Source organism: Xenopus tropicalis, chromosome 3, assembly GCF_000004195.4.
Source record: "Xenopus tropicalis strain Nigerian chromosome 3, UCB_Xtro_10.0, whole genome shotgun sequence".
In the NCBI taxonomy this organism is placed as follows: domain Eukaryota; kingdom Metazoa; phylum Chordata; class Amphibia; order Anura; family Pipidae; genus Xenopus; species Xenopus tropicalis.
The window spans coordinates 151614747-151631223 of record NC_030679.2 but is presented as its reverse complement, the minus strand read 5'-3'; the positions used below and the strand labels follow the sequence as shown (position 1 = coordinate 151631223).

General features: G+C 56.2%; 1 protein-coding gene across 2 annotated transcripts; it reads left to right on the top strand.

Annotated features, from left to right (window-relative positions):
- The first annotated feature begins 4316 nt into the window (after positions 1 to 4316).
- acadvl (acyl-CoA dehydrogenase very long chain) lies at positions 4317 to 15325 on the top strand. 2 transcript variants are annotated; one of them, XM_031899612.1, is made up of 18 exons: positions 4317 to 4415; positions 5117 to 5189; positions 5287 to 5351; positions 7107 to 7241; positions 7825 to 7969; positions 9388 to 9517; positions 9696 to 9818; positions 9958 to 10156; positions 10563 to 10667; positions 10845 to 10931; positions 11034 to 11096; positions 11276 to 11377; positions 11462 to 11559; positions 11758 to 11830; positions 13755 to 13827; positions 14535 to 14607; positions 14698 to 14773; positions 14852 to 15325. In XM_031899612.1, exons 2-18 carry the CDS (start codon positions 5141 to 5143, stop codon positions 14990 to 14992), a joined length of 1737 nt encoding a protein of 578 aa, XP_031755472.1. In that variant the 5' UTR covers positions 4317 to 4415; positions 5117 to 5140; the 3' UTR covers positions 14993 to 15325. The 2 variants fall into 2 exon arrangements, with proteins under 2 accessions (XP_031755472.1, XP_031755471.1); XM_031899611.1 differs by having other exon boundaries at positions 14698 to 15325.
- Positions 15326 to 16477: the final 1152 nt, after the last annotated feature.

Here is a 16477-nt window from a genome sequence, read left to right as displayed (position 1 = left end):
TTCTTCTGGCACGGAGTGGGTTAATTCCCATGTGTGGGAGGTCTTAGTGCCTTATTCCCTTCTGGAAGAGAGTGGGTTAATTCCTGTGTCTGGGATGTCTGGATGCACCTCAATATCTTCTGGCAGGAAGTGGGTTAATTTCCATGTGTGGGAGATCTCGGTGGATCAGTAGCTGCTGGCAGGGAGTGGGTTAATTCTGTGTGTGGGAGATCTCGGTGGATCAGTAGCTGCTGGCAGGGAGTGGGTTAATTCTGTGTGTGGGAGATCTCGGTGGATCAGTAGCTGCTGGCAGGGAGTGGGTTAATTCTGTGTGTGGGAGATCTCGGTGGATCAGTAGCTGCTGGCAGGGAGTGGGTTAATTCTGTGTGTGGGAGATCTCGGTGGATCAGTAGCTGCTGGCAGGGAGTGGGTTAATTCTGTGTGTGGGGGGAGGGGTCTCAGTGGATCAATATCGTTAATAGATTTTCTTACTGACTTTTCTTAGGAAACTTCCGTGACCTCAGCCAGAGACCGAGGGGTCGACCCTGTTTTTATTCTCAGTCAGGAGTGGATTTGGCACTAGTGGCCCCCAATGTGCTCCTAACGCTCCTAGCGCTCTCGCAGGGACACAGGGGCTGACACTCTCCCGGGGACACAGTCCCACAGACACAGGGGCTGACACTCTCCCGGGGACACAGTCCCACAGACACAGGAGCTGACACTCTCCCGGGGACACAGTCCCACAGACACAGGAGCTGACACTCTCCCGGGGACACAGTCCCACAGACACAGGGGCTGACACTCTCCCGGGGACACAGTCCCACAGACACAGGAGCTGACACTCTCCCGGGGACACAGTCCCACAGACACAGGGGCTGACACTCTCCCGGGGACACAGTCCCACAGACACAGGAGCTGACACTCTCCCGGGGACACAGGGGCTGACACTCTCCCGGGGACACAGTCCCACAGACACAGGAGCTGACACTCTCCCGGGGACACAGTCCCACAGACACAGGGGCTGACACTCTCCCGGGGACACAGTCCCACAGACACAGGGGCTGACACTCTCCCGGGGACACAGTCCCACAGACACAGGGGCTGACACTCTCCCGGGGACACAGTCCCACAGACACAGGAGCTGACACTCTCCCGGGGACACAGTCCCACAGACACAGGAGCTGACACTCTCCCGGGGACACAGTCCCACAGACACAGGGGCTGACACTCTCCCGGGGACACAGTCCCACAGACACAGGGGCTGACACTCTCCCGGGGACACAGTCCCACAGACACAGGAGCTGACACTCTCCCGGGGACACAGTCCCACAGACACAGGAGCTGACACTCTCCCGGGGACACAGTCCCACAGACAGGGGGTGCAGGGAGTTGGCCCCCCTGTACCCCAGGGAAAGTGTGGGTACAAGTGAGTGCATTGGTCTTGGCTGGAGTCCGGTGTATTTTTGAGTTGCCGTAATGGGGGGGGGGGGGTACCACTTTTATGTAACGAATCGCTACACGGGCCGGCGTGATGTCACAGCCGCTGATGATGTCACACAGAGGCTACAGGAAGTAAGCACAGATAAGGCAAGATCCTGAGAGGTAAGTGAAAGGCAGGATATGGCTATTTAAAGGAGAGAGAGGAGGGAGATGCAGTCTCCATGGCAACAGCAGCGTGACATCACGTTGAAAGAGTGACAACGAGGGGCGTAGGATGGCGGGAGCGGGGGAGGGAAATTTGTAAAAAGAGGAGCGTGGGAAAAAGAAACGGGGGGGCAGCGAGGGACACAGGAAAGGCAAATTAGGGAACGTGGGGCTCCCCCGGAAATGTACCCCCCCCCAGTCACTTTCCTCAGGGACCCCGAGTGCAGCAACGAGAGATCCCCCCCCCCCCCATACAGTCACGTCTCCCCTTCCCTATGGTAATGCCCCATGGTATCTGCTATCAGGCATGTTACCCCCCCCCCAGAGAGAGGGGCAAATACTACTATGGCTGTCACCGTGTCACCCCCCCAGAGAGGGGCAATACTATGGCTGTCACCGTGTCACCCCCCCCCAGAGAGAGGGGCAAATACTACTATGGCTTGTCACCGTGTCACCCCCCCCCCAGAGAGAGGGGCAAATACTACTATGGCTGTCACCGTGTCACCCCCCCCCCAGAGAGAGGGGCAAATACTACTATGGCTGTCACCGTGTCACCCCCCCCCCAGAGAGAGGGGGCAAATACTACTATGGCTGTCACCGTGTCACCCCCCCCCCCAGAGAAAGAGGCAAATACTACTGTGGCTGTCACCGTGTCACCCCCCCCAGAGGAGAGGGGCAAATACTACTATGGCTGTCACCGTGTCACCCCCCCCCCCAGAGAGAGGGGCAAATACTACTATGGCTGTCACCGTGTCACCCCCCCCCCCAGAGAGAGGGGCAAATACTACTATGGCTGTCACCGTGTCACCCCCCCCCCAGAGAGAGGGGCAAATACTACTATGGCTGTCACCGTGTCACCTCCCCCCCCCCAGAGAGAGGGGCAAATACTACTATGGCTGTCACTCTGTCACCCCCCCCCCCCCCAGAGAGAGGGGCAAATACTACTATGGCTGTCACCGTGTCACCCCCCCCCCCAGAGAAAGAGGCAAATACTACTGTGGCTGTCACCGTGTCACCCCCCCCCAGAGAGAGGGGCAAATACTACTATGGCTGTCACCGTGTCACCCCCCCCCCCAGAGAGAGGGGCAAATACTACTATGGCTGTCACCGTGTCACCCCCCCCCAGAGAGAGGGGCAAATACTACTATGGCTGTCACCGTGTCACCTCCCCCCCCCCAGAGAGAGGGGCAAATACTACTATGGCTGTCACTCTGTCACCCCCCCCCCCCCAGAGAGAGGGGCAAACACTACTATGGCTGTCACCGTGTCACCCCCCCCCCAGAGAGAGGGGCAAATACTACTATGGCTGTCACCGTGTAACCCCCCCCCCCCCAGAGAGAGGGGCAAATACTACTATGGCTGTCACCGTGTAACCCCCCCCCCCAGAGAGAGGGGCAAATGCTACTATGGCTGTCACTGTGTCACCCCCCCCCCCAGAGAGAGGGGCAAATGCTACTATGGCTGTCACCGTGTTAACCCCCCCCCCCAGAGAGAGGGGCAAATACTACTACGGCTGTCACCGTGTAACCCCCCCCCCACCCAAGAGAGGGGCAAATACTACTATGGCTGTCACCGTGTCACCCCCCCCCCCAGAGAGAGGGGCAAATGCTACTATGGCTGTCACCGTGTAACCCCCCCCCCCCAGAGAGAGGGGCAAATACTACTACGGCTGTCACCGTGTAACCCCCCCCCCACCCAAGAGAGGGGCAAATACTACTATGGCTGTCACCGTGTCACCCCCCCCCAGAGAGAGGGGCAAATACTACTATGGCTGTCACCGTGTCACCCCCCCCAGAGAGAGGGGCAAATACTACTATGGCTGTCACCGTGTAACCCCCCCCCCCCCCAGAGAGAGGGGCAAATACTACTATGGCTGTAAACCGTGTAACCCCCCCCCCCAGAGAGAGGGGCAATACTACTATGGCTGTAACCGTGTCACCCCCCCCCCCCCAGAGAGAGGGGCAAATACTACTATGGCTGTCACCGTGTCACCCCCCCCCCCGCCGCCCAAGAGAGGGGCAAATACACTATGGCGTCACCCGTGTCACACCCCCCCCCCCCGCCCGAGACAGGGGCAAATACTACTATGGCTGTCACCGTGTCACCCCCCCCGCCGCCCAAGAGAGGGGCAAATACTACTATGGCTGTCACCGTGTCACCCCCCCCGCCGCCCAAGAGAGGGGCAAATACTATTATGGCTGTCACTCCGTGTCACCCCCCCCGCAGCCCTAAGAGCAGGGGCAAAATACTACTCATGGCTGCTCACTGTGCCCCCCCAGAGAGATTCTCTTCTCTCCCCGCTCTCTCTCTCTGTCTCTCTCACTCCCCCCTCTCTCTCTCTCTCTCTCCCCCCCTCTCTCTCCTCTCCTCTCTCCCTCTCTCTCTCTCTCTCCCCCCCTCTCTCTCTCCCCCTCTCTCTCTCTCCCCCCCTCTCTCTCTCCCCCCTCTCTCTCTTTCTCTCCTCTCTCTCTCCCCCCTCTCTCTCTCTCTCTCTCTCTCTCCCTCTCTCTCTCTCTCCCCTCTCTCTCTCTCTCCTCTCCCCTCTCTCTCTCTCTCCCCTCTCTCTCTCTCTCTCTCCCCTCTCCTCTCTCTCTCTCTCCCCTCTCTCTCTTCTCTCCCTCTCTCTCACTCCCCCCTCTCTCTCTCTCTCTCTCTCTCTCTCTCTCTCTCTCTGGGTGCATCTCTACTTTGGATTAATATTTGCTATATTTTTCCAGACTGTTGTGGGGAAGGATGGGGTTTCTACGGCCGAAACTGCCCCCCGGGTGCATCAGAAAGCGGCAGCAGCTCAGGTAACCCTTTCCTCCCCAATGGAAGGTTTTGGGGGGGCACATTGTAGGGCAACATACGATGTAGAATATCCAGTGCAGCAGTGACTGTACCTACCCACCCCCGGGGGCAGCGCAACTCCCTGCAGCCTCTGTACTGTCACCCCTGTCAGCAGCATCTCTTATTGGTTTGTCCTGGGGTGGGGGGCACCTTCATACACAGGATTATCAGAGGAGGATTATGGGAGGTACAGAGGGGAAAGGGACAGGGCAGAGGATTATGGGGGATACAGAGGGGAAAGGGACAGGGCAGAGGATTATGGGGGATACAGAGGGGAAAGGGACAGGGCAGAAGATTATGGGAGATATAGAGGGGAAAGGGACAGGGCAGAGGATTATGGGAGATATAGAGGGGAAAGGGACAGGGCAGAGGATTATGGGAGATATAGAGGGGAAAGGGACAGGGCAGAGGATTATGGGAGATATAGAGGGGAAAGGGACAGGGCAGAGGATTTTGGGGGATACAGAGGGGAAAGGGACAGGGCAGAGGATTTTGGGGGATACAGAGGGGAAAGGGACAGGCTAGATTGTTCCACATTTGGTTCTGTTGTTAATGGGTTCTCTTTGTTTGCTGCCCCCTCCCCGTCCCCCCGGGGCTGTTACCCCCCTCACTCCCCTTCCCTCTCTCACTCCCTGCTCCCCCCCCCCACCCACCCCCCGTGCAGGAATCTCGCTCCTTCGCTGTCGGAATGTTCTCTGGGCAGATCCACTCTGAGCAGGTGTTCCCTTATCCATCAGGTTAGTGGGGGTCAGTGGGGCGGGGGATAATGGGATCCCAACCTGGGGGTGATGCTAATAACCCCTCTGCCTCTCTGTGTATTTTTCCCCCCCCCAGTGCTGAATGAGGATCAGTCCCAGTTTCTGTCGGAGCTGGTGGGCCCCGTGTCCCGCTTTTTCGAAGTAAGAAGGAATGGGTTAAGTGGTATGGGTGGGCATTGCAGAGTCAGGGCAGGTAGGGGTTCTTACTGAATGGGGGGCAGGCAGGGGGTTATAGTGAATGGGGGGCAGGTAGGGGTTTATAGTGAATGGGGGGCAGGTAGGGGTTTATACTGAATGGGGGGCAGGAAGGATTTTATACTGAATGGGGGGCAGGTAGGGGGTTATAGTGAATGGGGGCAGGTAGGGGTTTATAGTGAATGGGGGGCAGGTAGGGGTTTATACTGAATGGGGGGCAGGAAGGAGTTTATACTGAATGGGGGGCAGGAAGGAGTTTATACTGAATGGGGGGCAGGAAGGAGTTTATACTGAATGGGGGGCAGGTAGGGGGTTATAGTGAATGGGGGGCAGGTAGGGGTTTATACTGAATGGGGGGCAGGAAGGAGTTTATACTGAATGGGGGCAGGAAGGAGTTTATACTGAATGGGGGGCAGGTAGGAGTTTATACTGAATGGGGGGCAGGTAGGGGTTTATACTGAATGGGGGACAGGAAGGAGTTTATACTGAATGGGGGGCAGGTAGGGGTTTATACTGAATGGGGGGCAGGAAGGAGTTTATACTGAATGGGGGGCAGGAAGGAGTTAATTACTGAATGGGGGGCAGGTAGGGGTTTATACTGAATGGGGGGCAGGTAGGGGTTTATACTGAATGGGGGGCAGGTAGGGGTTTATACTGAATGGGGGCAGGATGGGTTTATACTGAATGGGGGCAGGTAGGGGTTTATAGTGAATGGGGGGCAGGTAGGGGTTTATACTGAATGGGGGGCAGGAAGGAGTTTATACTGAATGGGGGGCAGGTAGGAGTTTATACTGAATGGGGGGCAGGAAGGAGTTTATACTGAATGGGGGGCAGGTAGGAGTTTATACTGAATGGGGGGCAGGAAGGAGTTTATACTGAATGGGGGGCAGGAAGGAGTTTATACTGAATGGGGGGCAGGAAGGAGTTTATACTGAATGGGGGGCAGGTAGGGGTTTATACTGAATGGGGGGCAGGTAGGAGTTTATACTGAATGGGGGGCAGGTAGGAGTTTATACTGAATGGGGGGCAGGTAGGAGTTTATACTGAATGGGGGGCAGGTAGGAGTTATACTGAATGGGGGGCAGGAAGGAGTTTATACTGAATGGGGGGCAGGAAGGAGTTTATACTGAATGGGGGGCAGGAAGGAGTTTATACTGAATGGGGGCAGGAAGGAGTTTATACTGAATGGGGGGGCAGGTAGGGGTTTATACTGAATGGGGGGCAGGTAGGAGTTTATACTGAATGGGGGGCAGGTAGGAGTTTATACTGAATGGGGGGCAGGTAGGAGTTTATACTGAATGGGGGTAGGTAGGGGTTTATACTGAATGGGGGTAGGTAGGGGTTTATACTGAATGGGGGGCAGGTAGGAGTTTATACTGAATGGGGGTAGGTAGGGGTTTATACTGAATGGGGGGTAGGTAGGGGTTTATACTGAATGGGGGGCAGGTAGGGGTTTATACTGAATGGGGGTAGGTAGGGGTTTATACTGAATGGGGGGCAGGTAGGGGTTTATACTGAATGGGGGGCAGGTAGGAGTTTATACTGAATGGGGGGCAGGTAGGAGTTTATACTGAATGGGGGGCAGGTTGGAGTTTATTTTGGGGCTCAGGTGGGTGGAAGGTATGGGGGGGGTAGAAGCAGAATAAAGTGACTGTGGAGCTGAAGCACAGAAGTCATTGTCCCCATTGCTGTTTCCCATAGGAGGTTAATGACCCCGCCCTCAATGACTCCCTACATCGGGTGGAAGATAAGACCCTCGCTGGCTTGAAGGAAATGGGGGCATTTGGGCTGCAAGTTCCCACGGAGCTTGGGGGGCTGGGGCTGAACAATACTCAGGTAAGTGGGGCAGAATTATTAGTGTCCCCCCACCCCGACCCACGGCAGGAGGAACCGGAGACCCCAATCTCTTTACTTTATATTGGTTATTTGCATTCAGCAGCTTTTGGTTTAGTCAGCAAGCAGGGGGTTAAGCATCACGGGCACTCTGGGCTCCCATTTGGGCCAAGTAGAACCGGTACCGCTGAAGTGCTCAGAGCAGCAGTCCCAGTCAGTTTGCACCAATTCATATTTCGGGGTTTAGTTCCCCTTTAAATCAAGCAAAAGCCATTATTCATACTCCATCTTCTTATTCATGAAAGCAAGAGGTGGGATTGGGCCGCCACCCCAGTCCAGCTGTGCCCCCACACTTATGTATCTCACATTGGGAGCAACAGGCAACTGGGAGTTAACCCACAATTGCCTCTTCTCCAGCTGCCCCATTGCTCTCAGTACAACAGTGATCATAGCCAACCACGTTGCCTGGAATGGCTCTGGGGGCGTGGCCTGAGAATGGCTCTATACCCCTACCTGTTTCTTGGTCTTTGTGCAATGCTCTGCTTCCTGTCGGGGGCCATGATAACCCCCTGTTGTTCCCTGTCAGTATGCCCGGCTGGTGGAGATCGTGGGGATGCACGACATGGGCGTTGGCATTACCCTGGGGGCCCATCAGTCCATTGGATTCAAGGGCATCCTGCTCTTTGGGACTGCGGAGCAGAAGGCGAAGTACCTGCCCCGGCTAGCCTCAGGTGAGGGCAATAGGGGTGGGACTAGCAGAGAATGGGGGTGGGGCTAGCAGGGGATGGGGGTGGGGCTAGCAGGCAATGGGGCTAGCAGGGGATGCGGGTGGGGCTAGCAGGGGATGCGGGTGGGGCTAGCAGGGGATGCGGGTGGGGCTAGCAGGGGATGCGGGTGGGGCTAGCAGGGGATGCGGGTGGGGCTAGCAGGGAATGGGGGGGTGGGGCTAGCAGGGGATGGGTATTGTTTGCAGGGAATATGGGTGGGACTAGAAGGGAATGGGGGTGGGGCTAGCAGTGAATGGGGGTGGGGCTAGCAGGGAATGGGGGTGGGATTGGCATGGAATAAGGGTGGGGGTAGCAGGGAATGGGTATTGTTTGCAGGGAATAGGGGTGGGGCTAGAAGGGAATGAGGTTGGGGCTAGTAGGAAATGGGGTTGGGGCTAGCAGGGAATAGGGGTGGGGCTAGAAGGGAATGAGGTTGGGGCTAGTAGGAAATGGGGTTGGGGCTAGCAGGGAATAGGGGTGAGGCTAGAAGGGAATGAGGTTGGGGCTAGTAGGAAATGGGGTTGGGGCTAGCAGGGAATAGGGGTGGGGCTAGAAGGGAATGAGGTTGGGGCTAGTAGGAAATGGGGTTGGGGCTAGCAGGGAATAGGGGTGGGGCTAGCAGGGAATGAGGTTGGGGCTAGTAGGAAATGGGGTTGGGGCTAGCAGGAAATGGGGTTGGGGCTAGCAGGAAATGGGGTTGGGGCTAGCAGGGAATAGGGGTGGGGCGAGAAGGGAATGAGGTTGGGGCTAGTAGGAAATGGGGTTGGGGCTAGTAGGAAATGGGGTTGGGGCTAGCAGGGAATTGGATTGGGGCTAGCAGGGAATGGGGTTGGGGCTAGTAGGAAATGGGGTTGGGGCTAGCAGGGAATAGGGGTGGGGCTAGAAGGGAATAGGGGTGGGGCTAGAAGGGAATGAGGTTGGGGCTAGTAGGAAATGGGGTTGGGGCTAGCAGGGAATAGGGGTGGGGCTAGCAGGGAATGAGGTTGGGGCTAGCAGGGAATGGGGTTGGGGCTAGCAGGAAATGGGGTTGGGGCTAGCAGGAAATGGGGTTGGGGCTAGCAGGGAATAGGGGTGGGGCGAGAAGGGAATGAGGTTGGGGCTAGTAGGAAATGGGGTTGGGGCTAGCAGGAAATGGGGTTGGGGCTAGCAGGAAATGGGGTTGGGGCTAGCAGGGAATAGGGGTGGGGCTAGAAGGGAATGAGGTTGGGGCTAGTAGGAAATGGGGTTGGGGCTAGCAGGAAATGGGGTTGGGGCTAGCAGGGAATAGGGGTGGGGCTATCAGAGAATGAGGGTGGGGTTGGCATGGAATGGGGGTGGGGCTAGCAGGGAATGGGGTGGGTTAAGGCGGGACACAATGTTATCTCCCCCCTCGTTCCCATCAGGAGAAACTATTGCTGCTTTCTGCCTGACGGAGCCCACCAGCGGGTCAGACGCTGCTTCTATCAGAACCGCCGCACGCAAGAGTCCCTGTGGGAAGTATTATACCCTCTCGGGGGGCAAAATCTGGATCAGGTGAGATTGGCCAAAGGCCTGACTGTAATCCACTGAGGGGGTTTATGATACACTAGGGCCCCTCAGATTTGGGGACCTAGTTAGATACAGATAATGGGGTGCTGCATGTTCCTGCAGAGCTGTAAAGGCTCCTCCCCTTCTGTCTTTCAGTAATGGCTCCTCCCCTTCTGTCTTTCAGTAATGGCGGCATCGCCGACGTGTTCACTGTGTTTGCAAAGACTCCCGTCCAAGACCCCGCCACGGGGGAAACGCGAGAGAAAGTGACGGCCTTCATTGTGGAGAGGGTCGAGGGGGTCACACAGTGAGTGCTGGGGAGGGAAGGGGGTGCCCAGAAAGTGCCCAATGAGAGAGGTGTAAGGAGCACCAATAGGGTTCCCACAATGTCACTTTCCTTTCTTTTATTTGCCCCCGGCTCTTCTCCTTTCACCCCTGCCGCCCAGTGGCCCTCCGGAAAAGAAAATGGGCATCCGCGCCAGCAACACGGCCGCCGTATTCTTCGATGAAGTTCGTGTCCCGGCCGAGAATGTGTTGGGTGGGGAGGGAAATGGCTTCAAGGTGGCTATGAACATCCTCAACAACGGGCGCTTTGGCATGGCCGCCGCCCTCTCCGGCACCATGAAAGGCATGATCCAGCGTGCAGTGAGTGTCACCCCTGTGTGGGAGGGGTTATATGGAGCAGTAGGAGGAGTTATAGGGAGGGGTAATATGGTGCAATGGGAGGAGTTATAGGGAGGGGTATATGGAGCAGTGGGAGGAGTTATAGGGAGGGGTATATGGAGCAGTGGGAGGAGTTATAGGGAGGGGTATATGGAGCAGTGGGAGGAGTTATAGGGAGGGGTATATGGAGCAATGGGAGGAGTTATAGGGAGGGGTATATGGAGCAATAGGAGGAGTTATAGGGAGGGGTATATGGAGCAATGGGAGGAGTTATAGGGAGGGGTATATGGAGCAATGGGAGGAGTTATTAACAGAAGAATAGCTGTATGTGGGGGTAAGTTGGGGTACATGGAGGGGTCTGATTACTCCTTTCCCTCTGTGCCACCAGGTGGAACATGCCACCAGTCGCACCCAGTTTGGCAGCAAACTCCACCAGTTTGGGATAATCCAGGAGAAGTTGGCGCGCATGGCGGTGCTGCAGTATGTCACTGAGGTATGTGGTTTAACCCCCTGTGTGCCCCGCGTGTTTAACCCCCTGTGCGCCAGCATATGGGCACTTTGTCGCTCGCTGTGTCCTACCCCCAATACCTCTGCCCGTGGTTCCTCCCATGGCCCCCTGGTAGCATTGGCCGCCATTAGCCCAGTAACCTGCCTCTCTCTCCCCCCCCAGTCTATGGCCTACATGATCAGCGCCAACATGGATTCCGGCCACAAGGACTTTCAGATAGAAGCAGCCATCAGCAAGATCTTTGGCTCGGTGAGTTTGGCTGCCAGTGGGCGGGGCTTGTAGCAAGCGGGGTACGCACCCTAATTCTCTCCCTGACCCCCCCCCCCCTCTCTCTCTCTCTCTCTCTGACAGGAGGCTGCCTGGTCTGTGACAGACGAATGTATCCAGATCCTCGGTGGCACCGGCTTCATGACTGTGAGTAACCGCTGTATCTGTTCCCTGCACTGCTGGTTCTGACTACTGCAACAATGTAGTACCAGCCACAGTGCCTTCTCTCTAGAGTTTATTATTGCCCCCCCCCTTCATTTTAGCATCTTCCTGCCCTTGTATTTAGAGCCTCTTACCCCCTTCTTTCTGCCCCCCCCCCCCCCCAGGATGGAGGCGTTGAGCGGGTTCTACGGGATCTGCGCATTTTCCGTATCTTTGAGGGAACCAATGACATCCTGAGGCTGTTTGTATCACTGCAAGGGATGCAGGTAACTGAATAAAAGGCGGGGCATTGGGGGAGGGAGTGGCTTAATTCCATGGGCAATTAACCCTTTCTTGTCCCCCCAATGCAGAGCGCCGGGAAAGAGCTGAAATCTTTGCAGAAAGCACTGAGTAACCCCCTGGGGAACAGTTCCCTGCTGCTGAGGGAGGGGATGAAGAGAGTGCGCAGGTAAGTGATCGGGGGTAGGGAAGGGGGGCAGGTATTTGTAGTTTAGTCTTGTTTAAGGCCTCGGAGACAGGGCTACCTGCCTTGTGTGTAAGGTAAGTACCTGCAAGGTCCCAGCATCCTTTCTGTTCCCCCCAAGGCACTGGCATGGGGTTGGGGGGCCATTATGCTTTCTTACCCCCCTTTCCCCTCTCCCCACAGGAAGGCCGGTCTGAGCTCTGGACTCTCATTAAAAGGACAAGTGCACCCAGAGCTGGAGAAGAGCGGGGAATTGGTGAGAATGGGGGGCGGGGCTTGTGCTGGTACTGCCCATTTCTTCCCTTTGTAGGTTCTTTCCCAGTACAAGATATAATATATACTGCGCCCCGATATCCCCAGTTCTACTCTGTGCTGTACAGCTGTAGGGCCCCAGCCCCGAATTCAGCCCAGTAACCAATCAGTGCCAATCCTTTACTCCGCAAGCAAAGAGCGGGGAATTGGTGCTAATGGGGGGCGGGGCTTGTGCTGGTACTGCCCATTTCTTCCCTTTGTAGGTTCTTTCCCAGTACAAGATATAATATATATTGCCCCCCTATATCCCCAGTTCTACTCTGTTACATAGGGTTGAAAAAAGACCAGTGTCCATCAAGTTCAACCCATCCGAGTAAACCCAGCACACCTAACCCACACCTACCAATCTATACACTCACATACATAAACTATAAATACAACCACTAGTACTAACTGTAGGTATTAGTATCACAATAGCCTTGGATATTCTGATTGATCAAGAACTCATCCAGGCCCCTCTTATAGGCATTAACAGAATCTGCCATTACCCCATCCCTAGGGGCATTCCCCAACCCCCTCACTGCCCTCACCGTGAGGAACCCCCTACCCAACATCCCCCGGCAGGGCATTCCCCAACCCCCTCACTGCCCTCACTGTGAGGAACCCCCTACCCAACAACCCCCGGCAGGGCATTCCCCAACCCCCTCACTGCCCTCACCGTGAGGAACCCCCTACCCAACATCCCCCGGCAGGGCATTCCCCAACCCCCTCACTGCCCTCACCGTGAGGAACCCCCTACCCAACACCCCCCGGCAGGGCATTCCCCAACCCCCTCACTGCCCTCACCGTGAGGAACCCCCTACCCAACATCCCCCCGGCAGGGCATTCCCCAACCCCCTCACTGCCCTCACCGTGAGGAACCCCCTACCCAACATCCCCCGGCAGGGCATTCCCCAACCCCCTCACTGCCCTCACCGTGAGGAACCCCCTACCCAACATCCCCCGGCAGGGCATTCCCCAACCCCCTCACTGCCCTCACCGTGAGGAACCCCCTACCCAACATCCCCCGGCAGGGCATTCCCCAACCCCCTCACTGCCCTCACCGTGAGGAACCCCCTACCCAACATCCCCCGGCAGGGCATTCCCCAACCCCCTCACTGCCCTCACCGTGAGGAACCCCCTACCCAACATCCCCCGGCAGGGCATTCCCCAACCCCCTCACTGCCCTCACCGTGAGGAACCCCCTACCCAACATCCCCCGGCAGGGCATTCCCCAACCCCCTCACTGCCCTCACCGTGAGGAACCCCCTACCCAACATCCCCCGGCAGGGCATTCCCCAACCTCACTGCCCTCCCCGTGAGGAACCCCCAACCCAACATCCCCCGGCAGGGCATTCCCCAACCTCACTGCCCTCCCCGTGAGGAACCCCCAACCCAACATCCCCCGGCAGGGCATTCCCCAACCCCCTCACTGCCCTCACCGTGAGGAACCCCCTACCCAACATCCCCCGGCAGGGCATTCCCCAACCCCCTCACTGCCCTCACCGTGAGGAACCCCCTACACTGCTTCAAATGGAAGCTCTGTTCCTCTAATCTATAGGGGGGACCTTGAGCTGTACAGCTGTAGGGCCCCAGCCCCAAATCCAGCCCAGTAACCAATCAGTGCCAATCCTTTACTCCGCAAGCAAAGAGCGGGGAATTGGTGAGAATGGGGGGGGGGGCTTGTGCTGGTACTGCCCATTTCTTCCCTTTGTGGGTTCTTTCCCAGTACGAGATATAATATATATTGCCCCCCTATATCCCCAGTTCTACTCTGAGCTGTACAGCTGTAGGGCCCCAGCCCCGAATCCAGCCCAGTAACCAATCAGTGCCAATCTTTTACTCCGCCTTCTTTGCTTCCCCTCACCCCCCACTCTCTTGCCCCTCAGGCTGTCGCGGCACTGGAAGACTTTGGAGGTACCGTGGAGGAGGTGCTGGTGAAATATGGCAAGAGGATTGTGGGTAAGGGCCCTGTCCTTGGAAATGTTTAGTCTGTGTTTTTGTTGTTATAGGCCATTCGACCAGAGCATGCTGGGACCATGGTTGGTCTCCCTAGAGCATGCTGGGAGTCTGTGTAGGCCACAGTGCATGGTGGGAATTAGGTTGGTCTGCCTAGAGCATGCTGGGAGTTGGTGTAGGCCACAGTGCATGCTGGGAATTAGGTTGGTCTCCCTAGAGCATGCTGGCAGTCTGTGTAGGCCACAGTGCATGCTGGGAATTAGGTTGGTCTCCCTAGAGCATGCTGGGAGTCTGTGTAGGCCACAGTGCATGCTGGGAATTAGGTTGGTCTGCCTAGAGCATGCTGGGAGTTGGTGTAGGCCACAGTGCATGCTGGGAATTAGGTTGGTCTGCCTAGAGCATGCTGGGAGTTGGTGTAGGCCACAGTGCATGCTGGGAATTAGGTTGGTCTGCCTAGAGCATGCTGGGAGTCGGTGTAGGCCACAGTGCATGCTGGGAATAGGGTTGGTCCCCTAGAGCATGCTGGGAGTCGGTGTAGGCCACAGTGCATGCTGGGAATAGGGTTGGTCCCCTAGAGCATGCTGGGAGTCGGTGTAGGCCCCAGTGCATGCTGGGAATAGGGTTGGTCCCCTAGAGCATGCTGGGAGTGATTGCGTTGGCCCCAGTGCATGCTGGGAATTTGGTTGAACTCTCTCTATTTCCCCCCACAGATGAGCAGTTCGTGCTGCAGAGAGTGGCAGACTGCGCCATTGATCTCTATGCCATGATAGTGGTGCTGTCCAGGTAAGTGCCCCCCCTACAGGCAGGGGTAGGAACAGGGTATTCTGGGGAGGGCGGGGCTTATAGTCCTGACACTGCTTCCTCTCTCCGTAGGGCGTCTCGCTCGCTCTCTCAGGGACTCCCGGCGTCGGCGCATGAGAAGATTCTGTGTGACATCTGGTGCTCTGAGGTGAGTTATTGCCCCATCTGCCCCCCCCAATTCCCTGAGCCCCACCCTGTGACCCACGGCTCTCTCCCTCCATCCCAGGCCCAGTCCCGTATCCACAGGAACCTGCAGAGCTTGCGCTCCGGTGGGGATGGAGCCGCTCTCTTCCGCAACCTGCGCTCTGTCTCGTCGGCTCTGACGGAGAATGGGGGCACGGTGACGCAGCACCCCCTGGGCTTCTGATGGGAGCGATTCGACGAATCAGCACAGGCGAATAAGCTCCGCCTTCTGCCGCGCCTTATGTTTGAGTGATGGACATTGCCTGGTTCCACTGTTGCCTTGTTATTCCCTTGCCAACCGTGCCACTCACCAACATTATCTGCGCCCGTCCTTCTGGCGGCTTTGTGTGCCTTCTGCCCCACGCATCATGGTACCGGTGCATCATGGGAGGTGGCTGAGGGCATGTAGATTCTGCAATCAACTCGTATTGGCAGTTCTGCATGGATGAAACCAAGTGTAGCGCCCCCTACAGTGAACTATGCACCCATAAAATAAAGCACCATCTGGTTCCATCAACTCCATTCTCAGCAAATCAATGGAAGGGGTTGGAGTTGGGGTGGCGGTTGGGGTTGGGGTTGGGGTCAGGGTTAGGGTTGGAGTCAGGGTTAGTCCTGACACCCCCAAGCGTTGTTCCCTACAGCCCTAGGGAACCTCTCTCTACACTCATGGGCCCTTTGCTTAATCTGCCCCAAAAGGCTGTCCATATGTACTCACAGGTGCATTCTAAGCCCAGTGAGGGAGATGAATGGGGTCCTGAGATGAGTTGGGGGGGGCACTAAGCCCTTAGTGAGAACTTATGTTTGGCACAAACTTGGTCCCAGAGTCATCAGGACCCACTGATATTTGGGAAATGAGAATATGGCTGAATTTAGCTGCCCTCCCATTGGTTCCTGTGTTTGGTTCCAGACAGGCAAGTGGTCACATTGTGCTCTATTGGTGCTATAATGGGGCCACTGAGCCGGGCTTTACACCTGCCCTATGGAATCTTCCATCAACCCCAGGAATCCTGTATGGAACAGAGACATCTAGTGGCACAACATGGTAATAACATGTGGGCAGGAACAGCGACATCTAGTGGCCAACAGTGACAGTTACACATTACTATAAACCCAGTGAGAATGAGGAATGAATGGATATTGGGGAGTTGTATCAGGAGTCAGAACCAGCAGTGCAGGGAAGGGACAGACACAGTGACAGTTACACATAACTATAAACCCAGTGAGAATGAGGGATGAATGGGTATTGGGGAGTTGTATCAGGAGTCAGAACCAGCAGTGCAGGAAAGGGACAGTGACAGTTACACATAACTATAAACCCAGTGAGAATGAGGGATGAATGGGTATTGGGGAGTTGTATCAGGAGTCAGAACCAGCAGTGCAGGGAAGGGAAAGGGACAGACACAGTGACAGTTACACATAACTATAAACCCAGTGAGAATGAGGGATGAATGGGTATTGGGGAGTTGTATCAGGAGTCAGAACCAGCAGTGCAGGGAAGGGAAAGGGACAGACACAGTGACAGTTACACATAACTATAAACCCAGTGAGAATGAGGGATGAATGGATATTGGGGAGTTGTATCAGGAGTCAGAACCAGCAGTGCAGGGAAGGGAAAGGGACAGACACAGTGACAGTTACACATAACTATAAACCCAGTGAGAATGAGGAA

Excerpts from the sequence above, each read along its gene's own strand:
- acadvl (XM_031899611.1), top strand. The coding sequence starts at position 5,141 with ATGTTCTCTGGGCAGATCCACTCTGAGCAGGTGTTCCCTTATCCATCA. Across the intron at positions 9,518-9,695 it reads GGGGGCAAAATCTGGATCAG|TAATGGCGGCATCGCCGACG; the intron begins GTGAGATTGGCC and ends TCTGTCTTTCAG. Across the intron at positions 9,819-9,957 it reads AGGGTCGAGGGGGTCACACA|TGGCCCTCCGGAAAAGAAAA; the intron begins GTGAGTGCTGGG and ends CCTGCCGCCCAG.